Consider the following 12,626-nt stretch of genomic DNA (forward strand, 5'->3'; position numbering starts at 1 on the left):
TGTATAGTGTTATATTTGTTATATAATGATATATAGTGTTACATAGTGTTATATGGTATTATATGGTGTTACATATTGTTATACGGTGTTTATATGGTGTTATATAGTATTATATATAGTGTTATAATACCCTTCTCACACTTCTTACACTTTGAGCACTTTTTACAGGATCTTTACCCTATATATATATATATATATATATATATATATATATATATATATATATATATATAGGCTAATGCTAGACAAAAAACCCTAAAAATTTTAAGAAACCCTAGAAAAACCAACCTCCCGACATTTTTTTTTGAAAAAAATAACACATGCAATATACTTGTTTTTAAGAGTTTTGGGCATAAAAAAAAAAAAACAAAAAGCGCCGAAGGATTTAAAAAAAAAATAAACAAATTTCAGCAACTTTTGTGACTAACATGTGTTAGACAAAAAATGCTGAAACTTGTTTATTTTTTTTTAAAAACATTCATTCGGCAGGAGGTTGGGTTTTCTAGGGTTTCTTAAAGTTTTTAAGGTTTTCTATATAGCCCAACCCTATATATATATATATATATATATATATATATATATATATATATATATATATATATATGGGAATTTGAATATGTAATTTACAATTCTTTCTGTGGAGTTGTCAAATATAGTTCAAACTGGACAACGTAAGCATGTTTTACAAGTGTCATAATTTTAGCCTTTATAGATATCTAAGGTGAAATTGTGTGTGAATAAAAAAACATTATAAAATGATTCCATAAGTGGTTAAACAAATAATCCTCGATTCTGAATAAGAAAAGAAAGAAAGAGACAAGAAAAACATGAAGAATGTTTATAGATATTACCCAGATGGACGTGTTTGTGTGTGCATGGAGATTATTCCATTTTGAAACATCTATTAAAAGTTGTGTAAATTAAACACCTTTTCAATTTTTTTTTTTGTTTTCAAGCATTTACCTTCTTCTGTGTATGATTGCAATTTTGAGATATACCTCCACATGCCCGCTTTTTCACTTAAGTACTTTTTTTATAGAAAAGAGAAATAAAATTTGAATAAGAAGATCTTATAATATAGTTTAATTAAAATATACTAGGTTTGTTAACGTCGCATGTTGCGATGAAACGGAACAAATGACAATATTAAACACACGTTAATTGAAAATGAAGCATGTCGTTTAGAAAGTCATACTAACAGAAGCATGTTAGTTTATTATCATACTGTAAAATGATACCAAATAAAAACTTTATTTTAAATAAAACTTTATTTTTAACAATACTTATATCGAAATGTTCAAGGGAAAAAATAAGCACAACTGTGTGCTCGAGTTAAAAAAATTAACAAATGCAAGTTATTAAAAAATATTAAATTAATTAATAAAGGCAATATAATTGAAAAATAAAATATATAAAACAATAAGTACATGAAATAAGGAATATGGTTTGAAAGTTGAAAAAAAAAGAAATATATTAAAAGTAAATATAGTAATAAAATATTATAATATTAGAATATAAAAAAACTATATATTATTATAAATTTAAAATTTCTATTCATGGTCTTTCGTCAACTTAGTTGATAAAGGTAATATAATTGAAAAAAATAAAAAAATTCATGAAAAAACAAAAAGTAAATGACATAAGGAATATAGTTTAAAAGAAGAAAAAAAAAGAAATATGTTAAAAGTAAATATAAGAGTTAATTGTCCGGATGGTCCCTGTGGTTTCACGTTTAGTCCCCACCTTTTGAAAATAGCAGGTATGCTCCCTATGGTTTGTTATTTTGTTACTCGGATAGTCCCCTGAGTAGATGTAGTTAGTTTGGAAATAGCAGGTATGCTCCCTATGGTTTGACATTTTGTTACTCGGATAGTCCCCTGAGTAAATGTCAGGGGACTATCCGAGTAACAAAATGACAAACCATGGGGAGCATACCTGCTATTTCCAAAAGGTGAGGACTAAACATGAAAAAAACGTGAAACCACAGGGACCATCCGGGCAATTAACTCTAAATATAATAATAAAGTATAACCACACACCTCTCCCCTCTATTTCTTTCTATACATATATAGATATATAGAGAGAGAAATAGAGTGAAAAAGGATGTGAGAATATGATTTAGGAGTGTGAGAATAGTGAAATTGAAAAAAAGAAATAAGTCATGAAAAACAAAAAGTAAATGACATAAGGAATATGGTTTAAAAAAAGTAAAAAATGGAAATATGTTAAAAGCAAATATAATACTAAAGTGTAATAATAATAAATTAATAAAATATTAAGAACAATATATTATTATAAATTTGAAATTACTATTCATTGTTATTTATTAACAACATATACTAGTTTTTTTACGTCGCGCGTTGCGGGAAAACCGAGCAAATGTTAATGTATAACAAACGGGGTTTGAAAATAAAGCATGTTGTTTAGAACGCTAAACCATTAAAATGATTTAATTTATCATTGTACTATTTTATGATACCAAATAAATACTTTATTTTGAGTACAAGTTCATTTTTAACAAAATTTATAATGGAATGTCAAGGAAAAAAAACCAAACAAAACTACGTACTTAAGTTTTTTTTTTTTTTAAGTTATAAAGGTAAATTATTAAAGAAGTATCAAATTATTCGATAAATTAATATATGTTATAAAAAGAAAAAAGAATTATTAAAAAATGGTAAAGGATATATATAGTTTTAAAAAAGGAAAAAAATAAAAAATATGTAATTGAAAGTAAATACAATAATAAACTATTATAATATATTAAACAAAAAAAATAATAAAAATCTATATATTACTTTAAAAATAAAGTTACTATTCATCGTTCTTCGTTAACTATACATGTGAGGGAAAAATCAAGCACAACTACGTATTTAAGTTTTTCGAAAAAAAGTTATAAACATAAACTATTAAGAGTAAACTGTCATTTTGGTCCCTATGGTTTGGTCACTTTTGCCACTTTAGTCCAAAACTCAAACTTTTTGCATATGGGTCCCTATGGTTTTAGTTTTATTGCCATTTTGGTCAAAAAATGAAATCATGTCATATTTGTCTTATAAAATCATGTTATTTTGTCTTTTTCCGTAAGGGCAAAATGATCATTTATTTTTTATAAATAAATTATTTATTTTATAAGACAAATATGACCTGATTTGCCTCTGAGGAAAATGATAAAATTGCAAGATTTTATAAGACAAATATGACCTGATTTCATTTTTGGACTAAAATGGCAATAAAACTGAAACCACAGGGACCCAGATGCAAAAAGTTTGAGTTTTGGACTAAAGTGGCAAAAGAGATCAAACCTTAGGGACCAAAATGGCAGTTTACTCAACTATTAAAGAAGTATCAAATTATTTGATAAATTAATATATGTTCTCAGGAAAGAAAAAGAAATATTAAAAATAGTAAAGGAAATATATGGTTCTAGAAAAGAAAAAAAAAGTAAAAATATGTTATTGAAAGTAAATATATATTATAATATAATATATTAAATAAAAAATAATAATATAAGCTATATATTATATAAATAATAAAGTTACTATTCATCTGATTCGTGAACTATATAAATATATAATATATAATATATAATATATAATATATAATATATAATATAATATATAATATAATATAATATATAATATATAATATATAATATATAATATAATATAATACAATATATATACATATACATATATATAAATATAAGGAAATTTTATATTCTACATAAACAGTCTTAATATATACTATCAAATAAATATAAATCCGATTTTCAAATGCAAAATATAATAATGTAGGTTGTGGAGTTTGATATTTTTTTGGAGAGTCCTTGTCATCATACACACGCAGCTCTACTTTTTGAAGTCTTAAAGTAAACTCACATGTACTAAGGCTCTCAAACCAAACCAAAATCAAATCCACGGGCGAAGTATAATGGGTGTCTGTAGTGTATTCGTCCACCTCAATGTTTCGATTAGAAGTGTATATAGTTCGATTTTTCACCCGAAAATTTTAAAATTATATAGGATCACCCCCCCCCCCTTATTTTCCTAAATGATAGGTAGTTTGGTAAATATATTTTAACTCTTACTTTATTTGTTTAACCCTATATTACCCACCACACAATAAACTTAATATCTCACAAATAGCTTGATGATTTACATAGAAAAAGAAATTGCTGATAAGTTTGATTCGGAAGACATAGTTGATGAATTCAAAAATCTTAAAGGTCGCCGAGTTGAGTTGTAATTTTTCGTCCAGGTTCCATTTATCTCGTATCATTATATATATAGGTCTTTTGTTTGTTATGCAATATTTAGTTTTTCCAATGTGCAAGAACGGGTCCTTTGAATGAATGATTTTTTTTAATTTTATTTTGAATTATTATTATTTGACCTGACCTGAATCGAATAGTCGACCCGACCCGAAATATAACGACAGGAAGAATTTTTTTGGGTCCCATCAGTTTACGCCCCCTCGAAACTTTTGGTCAAGCTCCGCCACTGATCAAATCGAAATTTGTTACTAATATGTCATAAATGAACAATGTATGCTCATGAGTGCTACGATATTTAGTTGCGAAGTTTGAGATTTTCGACCGGGGGTCGAAAACGTATATCCCTAAAAAAATTATAAAACCGGGGGTCGAATACGTATATATCTAAAAAAATATATACGAAAACTACATACCGGACACTACTGAGCGAAAAGTTCTTCATGGTATCAGAGAGCGCACCATAAAAAAAAAAACAAAAAAAAAAAAATTGTTCCTTTAATTCAAGATCAAAAAAATAAGAGACATTAATTTAAGTGATATTTAAAAGTAGCTTTGAGTTCATAACAAACATGCATCCAAGGTCATTAATTCAACTTTAAAACGACGTTGGACTCATCCGGACTCCATGTGTCGTGTTATTTTAAAAAGTCAGAGCTTGTACCAGGACCAGAATTCAGATCAGGCGTTAAAGTCTATTGAACACCATAAATCTTGTTCACATAGAATATATTCATCATACCCTTTTATATTTAGAACAAATACCTTAATATAGACCACACTCTGAAGCTATCAGTCTCCATTTAACCTCAACGAGATTCTCTCGGGATATTTTGTAAGGACCACTCTCAAAGATTTCTTAAGGCATTTAATGTAAACATCATCCATTATATCCTTTTTTAGCAACTTCATTTGACAAGATGTGGTCTTTCAAAGTCAAAAGCATATGATTAGAAATTTGTCTATTAGAGCACCCACAATGTTGTGATTTTTGCTCATAAGTTCCAAACGTATCATATGCTATAGACCAAGTCACTCATCCGACCACATTGTGGCACCTGTCCAGTTCGTCAAGTCCGAATTACCGGACCTTCCACAAACTTTTTTTGTGGGTTCGCCCACTCAATACACACAGACACACATATATATATATATATATATATAATACATAAGTAATAACTTTTTTGTGGGATTTTATTAGAAAAGTTTATAAATGTTATGTGACGTTGAAGTAGCAGTTTGTAAAGGTTTGTATGCTTTTATGTATATATGTAGACCTAGCTAATTAATCATGTGAATTAAATGATAGATTAAAACGATTTGAATTTTAAACTTGAACCTATCTAGAAATCTGATAGGACCCATAGAAGTGGGGCGCGATTGGTGTAGTCATGTGTGGTGTGCATGGCTGGAAATGACTCACGGGTTATGGTTCAAGTGGGGATCCAGTTGCTGATGATTGAAACATGTCATTCCATCTATCCTTTAATACTTCTTCTTTTCTTTCTGGCCTGGGCCCACGGTTTAGATTATAATATCGATTCAGTCTAAAACATTCTGTTGTGTGTATACATGTATTATTGTCGATTCAGTCTAAAACATTCTGTTATGTGTATACATGTATTATTATAATTAAAAATAGACTTGCCAGAGCATCTCCAAAGGACGCATGGACGGATGGATCTACGTAAGCGGTGTCTGGATAAACCGTAATACCCACAAACACCTTATGTCCTAAAAGAGTAAATTATTTTGTTCTTTATGTTAATATCTTTTTTCAGACGTTATTTTTTGGTATTAAAATTGATTAGTTTTGTACTTAATTTTTCAAAATTATGTACATCACCTCCAGATCCGCCACAAATAGCTTCAAAAACGCCCCATTGACGATGCTCTCAAATAAGATGTTAGAAGTAAATTGAGTGAAACACCCAACAAAAGAAAGACAAATATGCACGACCGACACCTCCATATCCTACACTCATATTAGTTGGCACCTCGATAACCAACACTCCTATATCCGGAACTTCCATAACCCACACTCCGATAAACCGCCACCACCATAGCCCACACTCTAAGATGCTGACACCCCCATAGCCCACACTCCGATACTTTAGCACCTCCAAAGCCCACAATGAGATAAGCCAACACGTCCGTAGCCCACACTCCAATAAGTTAAGAGACTAACATAACCATTGGATCAAAGTTTCAAGTTAAGGGACTAAGCACGAAAAATTTATTTATCTGTTGATCCTAGAAAGACTCGAATTCCGCGCTAGGCTGTCCCTCATTGTCCCATCGGAGAGCTTTCTTATCCCTGGCTCCAGGCAGACCAAATGGATTCATAAGCGATCCACGTAAGACCTTCTCAAACATCAAATGCATGGTAGTTTCTGCCACCACAATGAGCCACTGTTTTGACACCTCTCCGCGGCATTACCACATCATGGGACGCGTGTTAGCCTTTCATATAGACCCTTGGCCTATGGTGCTTGTTTCTTTGATCAATTTATTCACACATTCTTCAATTTCTCTTCTAAAACACATAAATACACTCTCGGTCTTCATAACTCTTTTCAGTTTCGTAAATTTGAGCTCATTCCCAAGCCATTAGAAGTCCTTGAAAGTATGGTATGTTCCTTATCTCAGTGTTAACATAATACAATTCTTCTCATGTCCCAGATGCTTTTGTTTTACTTGATTTTCATCGGTTTTGAATTTTATGTTTTAGGTTGATTAAATCCACCATTTCCAAATTCCTTGCTCATGGACTTCTACCTTGATCTTAGGTATGGGTTTACTCGTTTGCTTCAGATTATTAATTGGTTCTCGATGACCTACTATAAAGTTAAATGGGTTAGGTGATGGTAAATCCATTTTAGCCCATAAACCAAGTATCATGAGGTTCCACACAACTCATGTTATGCAATTATTTAATAGAATTGACCTAATTCGTGTTATGGGTTGTTTGCACGACTTGTTTCTTGTATACAACTTGTAATAGACCCTTTTTGTCCTAATCCAAGCAATTATATTATGAACCGTTTGGCTTGGCTTAGTCCTCCTACAAGGTCCATAATCGAGTAACCTTAATTTTATGATTTGTTTGGGTTAATGAACTGTGAAATATAAATATTTTACTAACGATTCATAACACACCATCCTGATCTATTCACCATTTAATCCAACAAACGTGTTTCAAACCAATTACTTACAATCAATCTAAATGATAATTAACAAGTAGTAACACCTTCATAAAGGATTGTTCCATTTTAATATGTGACTATAGAACCAACCATGTAAACTTACTGTGAGGTGTTAACATCAATATTGTAGAAGGCGCTAGGCGCTAGTCGGGCGGTGAGGTACCGCCTAGGGATTAATCGGGATTAATAGGGATTAATCGGAATGGACTTTTTATGTATATTTTTTTAAAATTATATAAATATATAGTTAACTTTATACTTTTTATGTACAAATTTACAAGTTTGGGAGCCATATGTAAAGTTGTGAGAGATAGAAGGGGTTAAATATTAAAATACCTAAACTTAATTAAACCTAATCCATCTTCTCTTTCATTATACGTCGTTCTTCACTCTCATCAGACGCCGCTCTTCCCTCCTCATCAGACATGGCGCACAAGAAAGTAACCCTAGCCCCAATTTTGGTTCCAAACAAGGTAAGAACTCATTCCACTAGATCGATTTGGTCCAATTTTGACCGATTAGGTCCGATTTTTGACCGATTTTCCTTGATTTTGACCGATTTTGACCACTGCCGCCTAGGTTGACCGATTTGCCAAAATCTAGGCGGCAGCCTTCCGATGAGCGTTTAATCACCGCCTAGGCGGCGCCTAGGCGCGATTTCTGCAACATTGGTTAAAATGTTTATACAATTGTTATTTTATGTGATAACAGGTAAATACATTTTAACAACTTTAAGAAAACTTGAGATGCTAGTATAAGATCTCTTGGTTACTGTATCATACTAGATTGTGCATGTGTGATAAATTTGATTTAATACACATACTTGCTATTAACAACACTTGAGCCAATTTATGCACGTATTGAGGTACCTTGATCATATTCATGAAATGAGTCAAAAAACTTGGGGTGTAGGCATACACCTGACGCCCGTTGTGATGTGTAAGATTGGTATATCTAGCTTTAACACTAGACACATTGTGTGTAAACAATAAATCTAGTGAATCAAGATACTTGTGTCATGACTGTTTTAAACATGCTTTATAAATGTGTCTGTTAATTGTATTTGTCAGCGAAAGCTGGTGTATTATTAATATTGACTCACACGTTTTGATCCCCAGAAGTAGGATAGGTTGGGTTCTGTCTGTTGCCTTATAAGTTGCGACTCCATTGACGAAGGCCTATAGCGTTGCCAAGTCACATTTTGATTTTATAGATTCGCCTTTGGGTTATTTTGTACATATAACAATACCTAATACTTTTATAAATTTTGAGTTTTGAATAAGCTCGTATTTTCAATTACTATCATATACCCACTTCTATTGCGATGTGATTATTTTATACAATTGTCACGTGATTCGAATGCCTCACACTCGAGCCCACCAGAAAAGTGGGGTGTAACAGATGCCACCTCCATAGCTCACACATTTTAAAGTCGATCAATGCCTATTTTATAGTCAATGACTGTTTTGATAACTTACGTGGTCAACTTCTCAGTGTTCATGATATTCGCCATGTAAAAATTCTAAGATATTATGTATGTGAAAAACTAATGTCATTCCCCACGCTCCGCTGCATGCTTTTAGCCGCTATAGATTCAGTTTGTTACGATACTAGGACCAATGCTGTTTGACACATTGAGAAATCAATTAAAACCAATACGGTACCGAAATCAATGTTATTCGGATGCTATCATTTCAGTTTTCACGGCAAAGAACAAAAAATATTGTATTTGACCTGTTCCAATAAACCTTCTATCGAATCTTGGATAAAAATAAGCACATCGTAACGTATATTCAAAATTCATAAAACGTTATATTTTATTACTAAAAAAAACAAAAAGGATACACACGTCACTTTAAAAAAAACTAAATTGCAACGTGGGCAAAGAACAAAAAATACTGTATTTGACCTGTTCCAGTAAAACTTCCATCGAATCTTGGATAAAAATAAGCACATCGTAACGTATATTCAAAATTCATAAAACGTTATATTTTATTACTAAAAAAACAAAAAGGATAAACACATCACTTTAAAAAAACTAAATTGCAACGTAAATTTGATAACATGTACACTTGTGCTTTGATCACTTCTACATTACTATTCACAACTCGGTTTATTGAGATAAGTTTATGTCAACCATGTCACAATTACATACTTAGAATTTTATAAAACGTCGTATCTTAATAATTATAAACGGATTATAATATAAAAATATAGTAAAAGAATTAAAGAATAGTAAAAAAGCCACACCTACATAGGATATTAATGTTCATTTATATAATTTCATTTTAGTTGTTAACAGTCTTGTTAATGTCATTTTAATTTTAGTTGTTAATAGTGTTGTTAATGTCATTTTAGTAAAGAGTACTTGTTTAGTTCATTACCATTTATGTAATTTACATATGGGTAGGGTTTTTTATAATATTAATTGAGACATGAACAAGTAATGCAATTCGTATTGTAATATAGCTTTAATCTTATGTATTTTATTTACCATACATGTCTTTTGCAAATATGTATGTGAAAAATATAAAAGAAATGGTCCCGTGAAGGTTAGTTAAGTAGATGAGTAGAAATGCATTACCTTACACTCAATCTCTACATCCATCAAATTATACATTAAATGACAAAATCACAACTCTTCATATAATTCCAAACCGATGGCCGGCAAGCCTCACATGCCACCAAATTCCAACACCATCATCATCATCCTCCTCCTCTCCTTTATATTACACAATTCCAAGATATCAGACACTCACCCTTGAAAACTTTTCTGCAACCTGTGCTTCTAAACACTCATTTGCAGCCTCCCCTCCCTCTCTATTATGCACCATCATTTTCTCAGGAAACTAAAGCTGTTTTGCACTTAACCGACATACCTATTTTTTACCTCTTATGATTCTTCACCAATTAAGCATAATCATGATCAGTCTATTTTTACTCCTTACACATAATGTTTCATATCCCAATATTCCAGTCACTAGAGGTACCACTTTCTAGTCCAGTCACCATCTCCCTTTTATCTCTCTATCTCTCTCTTTTTATTCTCTCTCATGATGCAATTTACTGAAACCCTACCTTCACCACCACCACTCCACCAGACCACTAAACCATGCCAAAACTTCACTCCAATGAACCCAAACCAAACCCATCGAACCCGTCCCTGGCCTGGCTTTCCAGCGCCTAATAAGGCTCTGGGAACCTTCGGGGACGCCAACTGCATGGAGCAGTTGCTGGTTCGTTGCGCTAACGCAATCGAAAGCAACGACGCCACTCTCTCTCAACAAATCTTATGGGTCCTAAACAATATCGCGCCATCCGATGGCGACTCTAACCAGCGGTTAACTTGCGGGTTCCTTCGGGCGTTAATCGCCCGAGCTGCTAAAACTGGAACCTGCAAGATGTTAACCGCTGCGCTTTCAAATTCTAACATCACTATTCAAACACATAAATTTTCCATCATCGAGCTCGCGAGCTTTGTCGACTTGACCCCATGGCATCGGTTCGGGTTCACCGCCGCCAACGCAGCCATACTCGAAGCCATTGATGGATACTCTACTGTCCACATAATCGATTTGAGTCTTACACATTGCATGCAAATCCCTACTTTAATTGATGCAATGGCTGGGAAACTATCAGATGGTCCACCACTGGTCAAGCTCACGATAGCAGGAGCCACTGAAGATGTCCCTCCAATGCTAGATCTTTCGTACGATGAGCTAGGAGTCAAGCTAGTCAACTTTGCTCGTTCAAGAAACATAATCTTGGAGTTTAATGTAATCCCTTCAACCTCTTTAGATGGATTTTCATCACTAATCGAACATCTAAAGATTCAAACACTAGTACACGGTCATGAGACACATGAAGCATTGATAATAAACTGTCACATGATGCTTCATTACATCCCAGAAGAAACCACCACAACGACACCGTTTTCATTCGAAGATTCGACACCGAGAGCTTTGTTCTTGAAACAAATCAGAAGTTTAAACCCAACCCTGGTAGTTTTAGTAGATGAGGATGCTGATTTCACATCAAATAACTTGGTTTGCAGATTAAGGTCGGCTTTTAATTATTTATGGATTCCGTACGACATAGTGGACACTTTTTTACCTAAAGGAAGCAAGCAAAGGCAATGGTATGAAGCTGACATTTGTTGGAAGATAGAGAATGTGATAGCCCAAGAAGGGTCGCATAGGATCGAACGGCTCGAGCCGAGAGGGCGATGGGTCCAGCGGATGAGGAACACGGGGTTCCGAGGGGTTGGGTTTGGAGAAGATATTGTGGGAGAGGTGAAAGGGATGTTGGATGAACATGCAGCTGGATGGGGGTTGAAGAAGGAAGAAGATGATCTTGTGCTTACATGGAAAGGACATAATGTGGTATTTGCAACAGCTTGGGTACCAACGTGATATGATAGTTTGTTTGAATTGACTCATAATGATATGATCTTATTTTGGTAAGTAGATTTGATGTTATTAGATCATCTTTTTTCTTTTTGTTGTTGGTAGCATCTCAATTTTAAGAAGGTCAGTGACTGTTTTTAGGCTAATAATTTAACATATTTAATGATCATATATCAAAATAGTTATGTCTTTCTAATTAATTCTTCCGTTCCTTGAACTGTTCATGAGTAAACCAAACTCTGGAATCTCTTCCCTATAAGTAGACATATATTAGTAACTTAGGATTAGTATATTCCATATCACTGTCGTATGTTAAAGTTTGTTATGTTTGCCGCCATGTAATCTCCTGTCACCGGCTCCAATAGCATATATAACACAACCTAATGATCAGTGATATCATAGAAGAAGTATTACTAGTTTAAGGATAAAGTCGATCTATGTATTGTCTAGTTTAACCTAGTGATCGAGTCGCAAATTGTTGTTCCTAGTTCCTACTAATGCATGGAATTAAAATTTTATGTTTCATATAACATCATATATGAATGTTAATTCATTCAAATTAAAGTTCAGATAACAACAAACAGTAAAACTAGTTCTTGATTACTGGGATTTTGAAGCAGCCAACAAAAGATAAACACTTATAACATAACTTTTCGGACTAGACAGGTTCCAATTATCTATGAATTCGAAGTTGAGTAGTCAGTATAAATAAAAAGTTTTTATATATTTGATAATAAAAAT

At 32.4% G+C, this 12,626-nt stretch overlaps 1 protein-coding gene across 1 annotated transcript; it reads left to right on the forward strand.

Annotated features, from left to right (window-relative positions):
- The first annotated feature begins 10,223 nt into the window (after positions 1 to 10,223).
- Positions 10,224 to 12,085, forward strand: LOC110895484 (scarecrow-like protein 32). Its single transcript, XM_022142806.2, has one exon. It carries the CDS (start codon positions 10,533 to 10,535, stop codon positions 11,889 to 11,891), a length of 1,359 nt encoding a protein of 452 aa, XP_021998498.1. The 5' UTR covers positions 10,224 to 10,532; the 3' UTR covers positions 11,892 to 12,085.
- The last annotated feature ends 541 nt before the right edge of the window (positions 12,086 to 12,626 follow it).

This window comes from Helianthus annuus, chromosome 12 (genome assembly GCF_002127325.2).
Source record: "Helianthus annuus cultivar XRQ/B chromosome 12, HanXRQr2.0-SUNRISE, whole genome shotgun sequence".
Lineage (NCBI taxonomy): Eukaryota > Viridiplantae > Streptophyta > Magnoliopsida > Asterales > Asteraceae > Helianthus > Helianthus annuus.